General features: G+C 41.8%; 1 protein-coding gene across 2 annotated transcripts in view; it reads right to left on the bottom strand.

The window, feature by feature from the left end:
* The window catches only part of ATP10B (ATPase phospholipid transporting 10B (putative)), a 280,412-nt gene that overhangs the window by 17,424 nt on the left and 249,571 nt on the right, over nucleotides 1-13,417 (bottom strand). For both annotated transcript variants that reach the window (XM_030825602.1, XM_030825591.1), the window contains exons 21-23: nucleotides 12,398-12,598; nucleotides 10,813-10,893; nucleotides 9,329-9,433 (exon numbers count right to left, since the gene is read on the bottom strand). In XM_030825602.1, the coding sequence (XP_030681462.1) occupies nucleotides 9,329-9,433; nucleotides 10,813-10,893; nucleotides 12,398-12,598 (387 nt within the window). The remainder of the gene's footprint in view (nucleotides 1-9,328; nucleotides 9,434-10,812; nucleotides 10,894-12,397; nucleotides 12,599-13,417) is intronic.

Here is a 13,417-nt window from a genome sequence, read left to right as displayed (position 1 = left end):
GAGGGCAGCATCTTGTTTTGTGTTGGTATTCAAAGGGAATGTTTCCAGCTTTTGCCCGTTCAGTATGATATTGGCTGTGGGTTTGTCATAAGTAGCTCTTATTATTTTGAGATATGTTCCATCAATACCTAGTTTATTGAGAGTTTTTAGCATTAAGAGGTGAATTTTATTGAAGGCCTTTTCTGCATCTATTGAGGTAATTGTGTGGTGTTTGTCATTGGTTCTGTTTATGTGATGGATTACATTTATTGTTTACGTGTGTTGAACCAGCCTTGCATCCCAGGGATGAAGCTGACTTGATTGTGTTGGATAAGCTTTTTGATGTGCTGCTGGATTTGGTTTGCCAGTATTTTATTCAGGATTTTTGCATCAATGTTTAACAGGGATATTGGCCTGAAATTTTTTTTTGTTGTGTCTTTGCCAGGTTTTGGTATCAGGATGATGCTGGCCTCACAAAATGAGTTAAGGAGGAGTCCCTCTTTTTTTATTGTTTGGAATAGTTTCAGAAGAAATGATATCAGCTCCTTTTTGTACCTCTGGTAGAATTCGGCTGTGAATCTGTCTGGTCCTGGGCTTTCTTTGGTTGGTAGGCTATTAATTACTGCCTCAATTTCAGAACTTGTTATTGGTCTGTTCAGGGATTTGACTGCTTCCTGGTTTAGTCCTGGAAGAGTGTATGTGTCCAGGAATTTATCTATTTCTTCTTGATTTTCCAGTACATTTGTGTAGAGGTGTTTATAGTATTCTATGATGGTAGTTTGTATTTCTGTGGGATCAGTGGTGATATCCCCTTTATCATTTTTTATTGTCTGTTTGATTTTTCTCTTATTAGTCTGGCTAGTGGTCTATTTTGTTAATCTTTTCAAAACACCAGTTCCTGGATTCATTGATTTTTTTTTTTTTGAAGGGTTTTTTGTGTCTCTATTTCCTTCAGTTCTGCTCTGATCTTAGTTATTGCTTGTTTTCTGCTAGCTTTTGAATTTGTTTGCTTTTGCTTCTCTAGTTCTTTTAATTGTGATGTTAGGGTGTTGATTTTAGATCTTTCCCACTTTCTCCTCTGGGCATTTAGTGCTTTAAATGTCCCTCTAAACACTGCTTTAGCTGTGTCCAGAGATTCTGGTACGTTGTGTCTTTGTTCTCATTGGCTTCAAAGAACTTCTTTATTTCTGCCTTCATTTCATTATTTACCCAGTGGTCATTCAGGAGCAGGTTGTTCAGTTTCCATGTAGTTGTTCAGTTTCAAGTGAGTTTCTTAATGCCGAGTTCTAACTTGATTGTGCTGTGGTCTGAGAGACTGTTTGTTATGATTTCCATTCTTTTGTATTTGCTGAGGAGTGTTTTACTTCCAATTATGTGGTCAAGTTTAGAATAAGTGTGATGTGGTGCTGAGAAGAATGTATATTGTGTTGATTTGGGGTGTAGAGTTCTGTAGATGTCTATTAGGTCTGCTTAGTGCAGAGCTGAGTTCAAGTCCTGAATATCCTTGTTAATTTTCTGTCTTGTTGATCTGTCTACTATCGACAGTGGGGTATTAAAGTCTCCCATTATTATTGTGTGGGAGTCTAAGTCTCTTTGTAGGTCTCTAAGAACTTGATTTATGAATCTGGGTGCCCTGTATTGAGTGCATATATATTTAGGATAGTTAGCCCTTCTTGTTTCATTGATCCCTTTACAATTATGTAATACCCTTCTTTGTCTTTTTTGATCTTTGTTGGTTTAAAGTCTGTTTTATCAGAGACTAGGATTGCAACCCTGCTTTGCTTTCCATTTGCTTGGTAAGCATTCCTCCATCCCTTTATTTTGAGCCTATGTGTGTCTTTGCATGTGAGATGGGTGTCCTGAATACAGCACACCAATGGGTCTTGACTCCTTATCCAATTTGCCAGTCTGTGTCTTTTAATTGGAGCATTTAGCCCATTTACATTTAAGGTTAATATTGTTATGTGTGAATTTGATCCTGTTGTGATGTTAACTGGTTATTTTGCCCACTAGTTGATGCAGTTTCTTCATAGTGTCAATGGTCTTTACAATTTGGTATGTTTTTGCAGTAGCTGCTACTGGTTTTTCCTTTCCATACTTAGTGCTTCCTTCAGGAGCTCTTGTAAGGTAGGCCTGGTGGTGACAAAATCTCTCATCATTTGCTTGTCTGTAAAGGATTTTATTTCTCCTTTGCTTATGAAGCTTAGTTTGGCTGGATATGAAATTCTGGGTTGAAAATTCTTTAAGAGTGTTGAATATTGGCCCCCACTCTCTTCTGGCTTGTAGGAGTTTTGCAGAGAGACCTGCTGTTAATCCAATGGACTTCTCTTTGTGGGTAACCCAACCTTTCTCTCTGGCTGCCCTTAATATTTTTTCCTTCATTTCAACCTTGGTGAATCTGACAATTATGTGTCTTGGCCTGTCTTGCTAGGTTGGAGAAGTTCTCCTGGATAACATCCTGAAGAGTGTTTTCCAAGTTGGTTCCATTCTCCCCATCACTTTCAGGTACACCAATCAAATATCGGTTTGGTCTTTTCACATAGTCCCATATTTCTTGGAGGCTTTGTTCATTCCTTTCCATTTTTCTCTAATCTTCATGCTTTATTTCATTAAGTTTATCTTCAGTCTCTGATATCCTTTCTTCCACTTCATCGATTCAGCTATTGATACTTGTGTATGCTTCACGAAGTTCCCATACTGTGTTTGTCAGCTCCATTAGGTCATTTATGTTCTTCTCTAAACTGGTTGTTTTAGTTAGCCATTCCTCTAATCTTTTCTCAAGGTTCTTAGCTTCCTTGCATTGCATTAGAACATGCTCCTTTAGCTTGGAGATGTTTGTTATTACCCACCTTCTGAAGCCTACTTCTGTCAGTTCATCAAACTCATTCTCCAACCAGTTTTGTTCCCTTGCTGGTGAGGAGTTGTGATCCTTTGGAGGAGAAATGGCATTCTGGTTTTTGGAATTTTCAGCCTTTTTGTGCTGTTTTTTTCTCATCTTCATGGATTTATCTATCTTTGGGTCTTTGATGTTAGTGAACTTCAGATGGGGTTTCTGTGTGGACTTTTTTTTGTTGATGTTGATGCTATTCCTTTCTGTTCGTTAGTTTCCTTCTAACTGTCAGGCCTGTCTGCTGGAGTTTGCTGGAGGTCCACTCCAGACCCTGTTTGCCTGGGTATCACCAGCAGAGGCTGCAGAACAGCAAAGATTGCTGCCTGTTCCTTCCTCTGGAAGCTTCATCCCAGAGGGGCACCTACCAGATGTCAGCCAGAGCTCTCCTGCATGAGGTGTCTCCCAATCAGGAATCACAGTGGTCAGGGACCCACTGGAGGAGGCAATTTGTCCCTTAGCAGAGCTCGAGCGCTGTGCTTCAGAGCTGGCAGTCAGGAATGTTTAAGTCTGCTGAAGCTGTGCCTACAGCCACCCCTACCCCCAGGTGCTCTGTCCCAGGGAGAGGGGAGTTTTATCTATAAGCCTCTGACTGGAGCTGCTGCCTTTCTTTCAGAGATGCCCCACCCAGAGAGGAGGAATCTAGAGAGGCAGTCTGGCTACAGAAGCTTTGAGGTGCTGTAGTGGGCTCTGCCCAGTTCAAATTTCCTGGTGTCTTTGTTTACACGGTGAGGGGAAAACTGCCTACTGAAGCCTCAGTAATGGTGGACACCCCTCTCCCAACCAAGCTGGAGTGTACCAGGTCAACTTCAGACTGCTGTGCTAGCAGTGAGAATTTCAAGCCAGTGGATCTTAGCTTACTGGGCTCCTTGGGGGTGGGATCTGCTGAACTAGACCACTTGGCTCCCTGGCTTCAGCCCCCTTTCCAGGGGAGTGAACAGTTCTATCTCTCTGGCATTCCAGGCACCACTGGGGTATGAAAAAAAAAAAAAAAAACACTCCTGCAGCTAGCTCAGTGTCTGCCCAAACGGCCACCCAGTTTTGTGATTGAAACCCAGGGCCATGGTGATGTAGGCACCCGAGAGAATCTCCTGGTCTGTGGGTTGGGAAGACTGTGGGAAAAGTGTAGTATCTGGGCGGGAGTGGACTGTTCCTCATGGCTCCTCATGGCTTCCCTTGGCTAGGGCAGGGAGTTACCCAACCCCTTGTGCTTTCCGGGTGAGGCAATGCCCCACTCTACTTTGGCTCGCTCTCCGTGGGCTGCAACCACTGTCTAAGCACTCCCAGTAAGATGAGCTGGGTACCTCAGTTGGAAATGTGGAAATCACCCACCTTCTGTGTTGATCTTGCTGGGAACTGCAGGCTGGAGCTCTTCCTATTTGGCCATCTCACCAGCCACCCCTGCTCTCATTTTTTCATCTTTCCTACATCTGCAGAATTGACAGTTTTCTAGATTTTTTTCTCTTTCCCTTTTAGTGATTAATCTTAAGATACTAAAAAAAGTGAACTCTTATGGAAAAATGTATAGTTAAATGTGTATTTTTATTCTTCTATCCACTATGAAGGCTTTAGCATAAATTACCTACCTATTGAATAGCCCTTCTTTATGTTGTATCTTATAGTTTTAGCTTTTGTTTATGTTCTTGCAGAAGTATGTTCCTTTTTTTGGGAGGGCCTATGGGTAGTTAACCTTATAGAGTTTATTTGAAAATAGGATTTATTTTGCCTTACTCTTAATAGTGTAGCTTTTCTAGTTTTATTTTCTCCTTCAGGATTTTTGAAGATAATTACTCCATTGTCTCCTGGCTTTTATTGTTTGGTCACCAGTGTAGCTGTTGCTTTTCAAGTAATCTGTCTATAGTCTCTGGCAGACTTAAGGGATGCCTCTGTATATTTTATATTATGCAATTTAATTATGATATATCCAGGCAATACATCCAGAGTTTTGATAAATTCTCATTCTCAATGACAATTTCTTCAAATATTGCTTCTCCATCATTCTTTTTTCCTCCTGAGATTCCTTTTTAGAGAGGCTGAAGCCATTTGTTCTAGCCACCATTTCCTCTTAATTATTTTTCATATTTGTGTATCATTCTGGATAAGCTCCCAAAACTACATTTCAATTTGGCAGTTTATTTTTTGCCAGTGTTTGATCTAGAGCGGATCCTACAAATTGTAGTCTTAATTTCAATGACAATATTTTATTTTCAAGAATTCTAAATGTTTCATTAGCTTGGTGGTTTCTAGTGTCAAACAGCTTCTGATAAAACTATACCTTCTTGGGAGGCTGAGGCCATCGGATCACGAGGTCAGGAGATTGAGACCATCTTGGCTAACACATTGAAACCCTGTCTCTACTAAAATTACAAAAAATTAGCTGGGCATGGTGGCACGCGCCATAGTCCCAGCTACTCAGGAGGCTGAGGCAGAAGAATCTCTTGAACCCAGGAGGCGGAGGTGCAATGAGCCAAGATGGTGCCACTGCACTCCGGCCTGGATGACAGAGCGAGACTTCATCTCCAAAAACAAACAAACAAACCAAAAACTATACCTCCAAACAGCTTGCCATTGTTATCTTTTCTTTAGATTTCTTTCTTGAGTAGGAGAATTTTAGACCCAGCAGTAGATGGGGTTCCAGTCTGCCCTACCCCACACCATGATCTGTGTCCTGTCCCAGTTCCCAGAAAGTCTGCAGTATGAGCCTTCCCAGTGCCTTCTCTTCCTCTTTATTTCCTCATTGTATTGCAGCCTCTTCTGGTGTTTCTGGCCCATGAAGAAATTTGTCCTGTACTTAAGCTTGGCTATGCCTTTTTTTGTCTTATCACTTCGTTCTGTCATTGGCACACATTGGAGCAGAGGATTTTTAAAAACTTTTATTTTCAGTCCCGGGATACATGTACAGAACGTGCAAGTTTATTACATAGGTATACATGTGCCACGATGGTTTGCTGTATCTATCAACCTGTCATCTAGGTTTTAAGCCCTGCATTCATTAGGTATTTGTCCTAATGCTCTCCCTCCACTTGTTCCCCACCTCCTGACAGTCCCCAGTGTGTGTTGTTCCCCTCCCTGTGTCCACGTGTTCTCATTGTTGAACTCCCAATTATCAGTGAGAACATGTGGTGTTTGGTTTTCTGTTCCTGTGTTAGTTTGCTGAGGACAATGGCTTCCAGCTTCATCTATGTCCCTGCAAAAGACATGATCTCATTCTTTTTTATGGCTGCATAGTATTCTATGGTGGGTGTGTGTACCACATTTTCTTTATCCTATCTGTCACTGGGTGTTTGAGTTGGTTCCATGTCTTTGCTATTGTAAATAGTGCTGCAATAAACGTTTGTATGCATGTGTCTTTATAGTAGAATGATTTATAATGCTTTGGGTATATCCCCAGTAATGGGATTGCTGGGTCAAATGGTATTTCTGGTTCTAGATCCTTGAGGAATCACCACACTATCTTCCATAATGGTTGAACTAATTTACATTCCCACCAACAGTGTAAAAGCGTTCCTATTTCTCCACTGCCTTGCCATCTACTGTTTCTTGACTTTTTAATAATAGCCATTCTGACTGGTGTGAGATGGTATCTCATTATGATTTTGATTTGCATTTCTCTAACGATCAGGGATGTTGAGCTTTTTTTCATGTTTTTGGCCACATAAATATCATCTTTTGAGAAGTATGTGTTCATATCCTTTGCCCACTTTTTGATGGGGTTTTTTCTTGTAAATTTGTGGAAGTTCCTTGTAGATTCTAGATATTAGCCCTTTGTCAGATGGTTAGATTGCAAAAATTTTCTCCCATTCTGTAGATTGCCTTTTCACTCTGATGATAGTTTCTTTTGATGTGCAGAAGCTCTTTAGTCAATTTTCATTTTTGTTGCAATTGCTTTTGGTGTTTTTGTCACGAATCTTTGCCTATGTCTATGTCTTGAATGGTATTGCCTAGGTTTTCTTCTAGGGCTTTTATGGTTTTGGGTTTTATGTTTAAGTCTTTAATCCATCTTGAGTTAATTTTTGTATAAGGTGTAAGGAAGGGGTCCGGTTTGTGTTCTGCATATGGATAACCAGTTTTCCCCGTACCATTTATTAAATAGTGAATCTTTTCCGTATTGCTAGTGTTTGTCTGGTTTGTTGAAGATCAGATGGTTGTAGATGTGTGGTGTTATTTGAGGTCTCTGCTCTGTTCCATTGGTGTATATGTCTGTTTTGGTTATTGCAGCCTTGTAGTAGTTTGAAGTCAGGTAGCATGGTGCCTCCAGTTTTGTTCTTTTTACTTAGGATTGTCTTGGGTATATGAGCTCCTTTTTGGTTTCATATGAAATTTAAAGTAGGTTTTTCTAATTCTGTGAATAATGTTGATGGTAGTTTGGGAATAGCATTGAATCTATAAATTACTTTGGGCAGTATGGCCATTTTCACAATATTGATTCTTCCTATCCATGAGCATGGAATGTTTTTCCATTTGTCTGTGTCCTCTTTTATTTCCTTGACCAGTGGTTTGTAGTTCTCCTTGAAGAGGTCCTTCACTTCTACTGTTAGCTGTATTCCTAGGTATTTTATTCTCTTTGTAGCAATTGTGATTGGATGTTCATTCATGATTTGGTGCTCTGTTTGTCTTTGTTGGTGTATAGGAATGCTTATGATTTTTGTACATTGATTTTCTATCCTAAGACTTTGCTGAAGTTGCTCATCAGCTTAAGGAGTTTTTGGGCTGAGATAGTTTTTTTTTTTTTTTTTTTTTTTTTTTCTTTTTGAGACGGAGTCTTGCTCCATAGCCCAGACTGGAGTGTAGTGGCACAATCTTGGCTCACTGCAACCTCTGTCTCTCAGGTCCCAATTTAAGCAATTCTCCTGCTTCAGCCTCCCGAGCTCCTGAGTAGCTGGGATTACGGGCACATGCCATCATGCCCAGCTAATTTTTGTATTTTTAGTAGAGATGGGGTTTCACCATGTTGGCCAGGCTGGTCTTGAACTCCTGACCTTGTGATCTGCCCACCTCGGCCTCCCAAAGTGCTGGGATTACAGGCATGAGCCACCGCGCCTGCCCCGAAAATGGGGTTTTCTAAATATACAATCATGTCATCTGTAAACAGACAATTTTACTTTCTCTCTTTCTATTTGAATACCCTTTATTTCTTTCTCATGCTTGATTGCCCTGGCCAGAACTTTAATACTATGTTGAATAGGAGAAGGGGGTTTTCAAAATGAGAACTCCATGATCCAAAACTACCTTTGAGTGGCTCTTATCAGCCACTGCCCAGCTGGTTATGGCCTGCTTTAGCTCGTGATAGTGGTGGTGGGAGGTTGGGGTGGAGGGTTCCATTGCAGAATGTAGGAACATGCTGAGCCTACCTGGGGCTATTTTCCAAATTTTTAATGCTTGTACTTCCAGAAAGCCATTTGAGCTTGGCTAAGGACAAATCTTTCTGTAAAGTGTTCCCTGTGTACCATTCAATCTTATCTACTTACACTATTAGCATGGATGTTAAAGGCTCACATTAAACTGCCAGGGTTCAAAACTTGCTTCTGTCTTGCACTGCTTGGGGGCAAGTTAAACCTTATTGCATCTACCATATTTCTAAATCTGTAAAATGGGAATATAAAAACACCTAACACAAAGGGCTCTAGAGGTTAAATAATACATGCTAATCATGTAGAGAGACACTTGGTGTAGAATTGTAACCTATTAGTTTTTATAGTTATTACTGACAAGAGGAATCTAATCAGAAAGGTGACATTGCCTTCTTAGATATCAAAATGTGATATTTGGATATGCTTGAGATATGGTTACCTGGAGGCACGTTTCTAATCATTCACCCTAAAATTAAATGGGGAGAATTCCTCCCTAACACAGCCTCAGGTATGTATGGTCAATGTTTTCCTTGAACTTATTTTGTTTTTTTGAGATGGAGTCTCACTCTGTCACCCAGGCTGGAGTGTGGTGGCACGATCTTGGCTCACTGCAACCTCCGCCTCCCACGTTCAAGCAATTTTCCTGCCTCAGCCTCCCGAGTAGCTGTGACCACAGGCGCCTGCTACCACACCCAGCTAATTTTTTTATTTTTAGTAGAGATGGGATTTCACCATGTTGGCCAGGCTGGTCTCGAACTCCTGACCTCAGGTGATCTGTCCACCTCGGCCTCCCAAAGTGCTGGGATTACAGGCATAAGCCACTATGCCTGGCCATACCCCTGCACTTTTTATCAATTATCTATTTTTGCAACTAATTGTCTCATTGTTTTATATATGTTAGTTTTAACATCCTGGCTAGATGAAAAGCAAGTTGACGCCAGAATTTTATTTTTTTCACCGCTTTCATCTCTGTACAGGTAGGACATAGGTAGGAGCTTAGTGTGTATTTATTGAGTGGATTGATAACACCGAATGAAACAATTCAGAAATTTGAGTATAGTCAATGGACAGGAGCACAGTTTTGAAGCCAAAGGGGCTCTGGGACACTTACCCATGTCTTCATTTCCATTGCCTGGTGCAAAAGGATTGTGGTGAGGGAGATGGTGTTGATTGGTGTCCCAAAGGTAAAGACGTCTATATCAGAGCCCTTATAGGTCTGCAGAGGAGGAACAGACAGGCATTGTCAGGTATGTCTGTGGACTTAAAACTTTGGCTTTGACACAGTGATTATAAAGCATCAGTGAAGGCAGTTGTCAATGGAGAAGGAGGTACCCAGCTGCCATCCGTGTGGTACTGATCCGAGGAACAGGTCAAGATAAGAAAGGAATTGACAGGACTAATTCAGAAATGGTGTTTGCAGGAGTAAGCCAAGATGGGGATTGTGAAACCATTGTGGAATGAATGAAGAAAGAATTCATTGAGAGCCCATCAGCCACTATGCTAACAGCTGAGGATACTTCTGTGTTTGCCTACAATGAGTTTAGTCTATTAGGCAGGGCGGATGTGGTACAATTTAAGGAAGTAAGTGCTATAATAGAGGCAAGTACAAGGTACCCTGGGAACACAGCCTGGGAACACAGAAGAGAGGAGATATTAGCTGAGAACAGAATAAGAGGAGTTAATCACTTGGAAAGAGAGGGTAAATGCAGTTCCAGCAAAGGTCAGAACTGAGGGTGAACACAGACGGTTTGTAGAACTCCAGAGGCCTACATTGTAGGTCTGTTGAGCATATTCAAGGGCAAAAGATATAGCAGGAAAGCCAAGCAGAGGCCTGGCCAGGGAGGGTATTGTAAGCCAGAAAATTCAAGCAAAGCACAAGATCCCTGCCTCCCCTAACCCCATCATCTTGCTAATTATGAAAGAATATGAGCCCAGAGGTTGGATAAGCAACAGTGTTTACCTGGTGGCAATTGCTTCCCATCCTGTACCCTGTGTCCAGGAAGAAGACATATATTGTTTGCTACCTAAATTCTCACTATTTAAACTGAGAAATCAAACTGAGATTGGGCTGGTATCCCTTGCTATCTGCATTCTTGCTACTTTTTTCAGATAATGTAGTATCTCATTATCGGAACTTGCTGCCTCTGAAGGCTAGCTTCCTTGACCTTCAAAACACAGGTATATATAAAAATCAAGGGTAGTAAATTCAAATACCTTCAGTGTTCAAGTAGGAAACAGTTAATGAGTAAAGATAGCCAGGTGTAAGACAAAAGGGGAATGGTAGAGACTAAGGCAAACTGGAGAACATGCTCACAAGGTGAGCCTGGCTGCAAAGTCGAGTCCAGATTTTTGCTATGAGGGAAAAAATGACCCAGTATAAATATAGCTTTCAGTTTTTCAAGAGCCTGCAGAAATCAAAATGTTTGGGTAGTGTTTGACTTTTCAAACACCTTGGGTTGGATGTAACCTGCAGGCTACCTGTTTGAGCCTCTGCTCTAAAGTGTTCAGAAGGACACTACTAGTCTGGAACTTTACATAAAAAGGACCAGTTCTTCTCTGCAATTTATGTGGTTAGAATGGGACTATATGACTTACCAGGTAAGGGATAAAGAAACAGATGAGGCTCTGGTAGAATGCATCCACCATAGAAATCCAGAAAGTTGACAGGTTATAGCACTGCCAGGAGAGAACACACCAATAATTATCACCCTTATAGCAAGCCTCTATTCTTTGCAAGCAACTTTCTTGCATGTGACTGTGACAGACAACCAGACGCTTACAATGCCTCTTGTATTTGTGGTAGTAGAATGGAGTAATTAGGAGCGTAGACTTGGGGGTGACAGACTTCAGTTCAACTAACTGTGTGATCTTGTGAAAATTACTAAACTGTGCGGAGAACTAATTTCTTCTTCCATGAAATGTGGGCAAAAATAACACAGCCTATCTCCTTGGGGTTCAAGAGGACTAAATGCAATCGTGCCTTAGTACCTAGTAAGTACTAAGGCCTTAGTGCCTAGCCAAGTACTCAGTTATTCATTGTTATCACTCATTAGTTCTTTTGCTAGTGTTGCTACAAACCTGGCAAGTGTAAAGATTCTAAAGTTTCTGAGTGGCATCTGAGAGATCTCAATCATAGCCCAGATCACAGGTTCCCAAGTGTCTGAAGTTCAACGGCTCCAGAAACAAGGCTTCTCAGGCATCAATCTTTGTGCCTTCCCTGGGAAAAGTGAAACCTTTACAGTTTTGGGGTCTTGCTTTATTAACTTCTTTTAGATACTCAAGGAATTTGCTATGCAGTCAGCACGTTGATGGGAAGGGTAAACTTAGAAAAGCCCAAGATGAACACATGCTCCTACCAAGCCCCCTTCATGTGGACTGCTTGGGCTTCTGTGTTGCTCTCTCCTCTTGTCTTTGGGTTACAACTGGGCTTGCTGTTAGTCTATAAATAATTGCCAGATCTCAAACACCACAGCTGGCTTTGCCCTTCTTTCCTCCAGGTGCAAGATACTCTCTGGCATTGCAAAGTCCCTCTTCCCAGAGCTCCCTCTTCGAGGCATCCAGGGTCCCTTGATCCAGCTTCTTGCTGGTGCTGGGAGTGCATGCTGTCTGACTTCTCCAAATCGTTCAGGGCTGCAGTGTGGCCTCTCTGGGCCTCCTAGGATGCCACCTGATGGCTTCTCAGGCCTGCCTTAGTCTATTTGATACCAGCAAGTTCTAAAGCACATGTAATTTTGAGTTCTAAGTTTTGCCTTCCCTAATATGAAATAGAACCATTGTATACCTTACCCAGTGAAAAGCAAAGTAGCTATAAATCCCAAGGGTTCTCAAACTGCACTTTGGGGGTTCTATAGATGCATCTCAGAGCTTGGAGGGGCCTGCTGAAAGGTATAGAATCCTTCTGCATGCCTCTTCCCCTTCGACTAGGGCAGTCCCATATTAATGGGTGATATAATTAAGAAATAATTAAAAATACCCACTAGTCTGGCCCAACACCCTCAATAGCAAATGGAAAACAGGTCAGGAAAGGAGAGAGGAGTTACTCAAAGTAAATGATGGAACAGTGGTCAGAGTGCAGGCTCCTGACCCCAGCATACAGCTCTTTCTCTGATGCCTCCAGAGGGCAGGGTAGAGGTCAGTAAGAAGCTGAAGTCACCACCCTTTGGCTGCCTGATCCCCTTACCTCAGAGTTCTGGCCACTCTTGTATAGCTCAGGCAATGCCAGGAGTGTTTCTGCAGAGATGTCTTTGTCAAGGACTCCAAAGATGAGAGGAGGCAAGGAGGTAAAGAAGAGATTGAAGAATATCATCTGCCAGTAATCAATCATGGTGGAGCTGGAGAAACCACAGAAGAACTGATACCAGAAGAGCAGGTTGACATAGCACTGCGGGCAAAGAGCATGGCCTTGTGAGTGGGACTCCATGTGCAGCCGGTCACCAGCTCCTGCTTGGGACCTGCTGGAGTGGCAGGTTCCTCATTTATAATACACAGGGTTGTGTAAGGATGAGAGATAATTCTAATCCTCGGAGCAGTAGCTACTGCTGTTACTACTACTACTATTGCTACTAACATTGTTCAGGACCGGAAGGGAAGTCCACCAACTTGTTTAAGGGGAGTGGACAGTAAGTCTTCACTTAACATTGCCAATAGGTTCTTAGAAACTGCAACTTAAAGCAAAATGACGTATGGCAAGCCCCGGAATAACATTGCTTAATTCAACATCACAGTTTCTAGGAACCTACTGATGACATTAAGTGAGGACTTACTGTACTATGATGGTTAAAACTACAGATTTTGGAGGCAGACAGGCCTGGTTTTGAATCCCCAGTTCTGTCACTTATTAGCTGTGTGACCTTGGACAAACTACTTAACCTTTCTGAACATCATTTTATCATCTGTCAGCTGGGAATAGTAGTACTTAGACCAATGGCATGTGAAATATGAATGGCAGTGGAGTGGTAATAGAAAGGGATGTCACTGATAAAGGGGTAATAGAAAGATTGAACCATGAGCAGGACACCTGGTAGGACGGTGACCTCGTGAGAAGGTTGACTTCACTATACTTTCCTAATGGTCATGCAGCTCAGAAGGGTGAATGAGACAATCTGCCTAAATGTTGTTCTTTTTTTTTCTAAAGCTCTTTCTCACTCAAGATCTCCTCTCTTGCGGGTGGGCTGGGTCACTGTTATTGTCTACCATATTG

This window comes from Nomascus leucogenys, chromosome 2 (genome assembly GCF_006542625.1).
Source record: "Nomascus leucogenys isolate Asia chromosome 2, Asia_NLE_v1, whole genome shotgun sequence".
NCBI lineage: Eukaryota > Metazoa > Chordata > Mammalia > Primates > Hylobatidae > Nomascus > Nomascus leucogenys.
The sequence above is the reverse complement of the archived record's forward strand: the minus strand, read 5'-3'. Positions and strand labels throughout refer to the sequence as shown.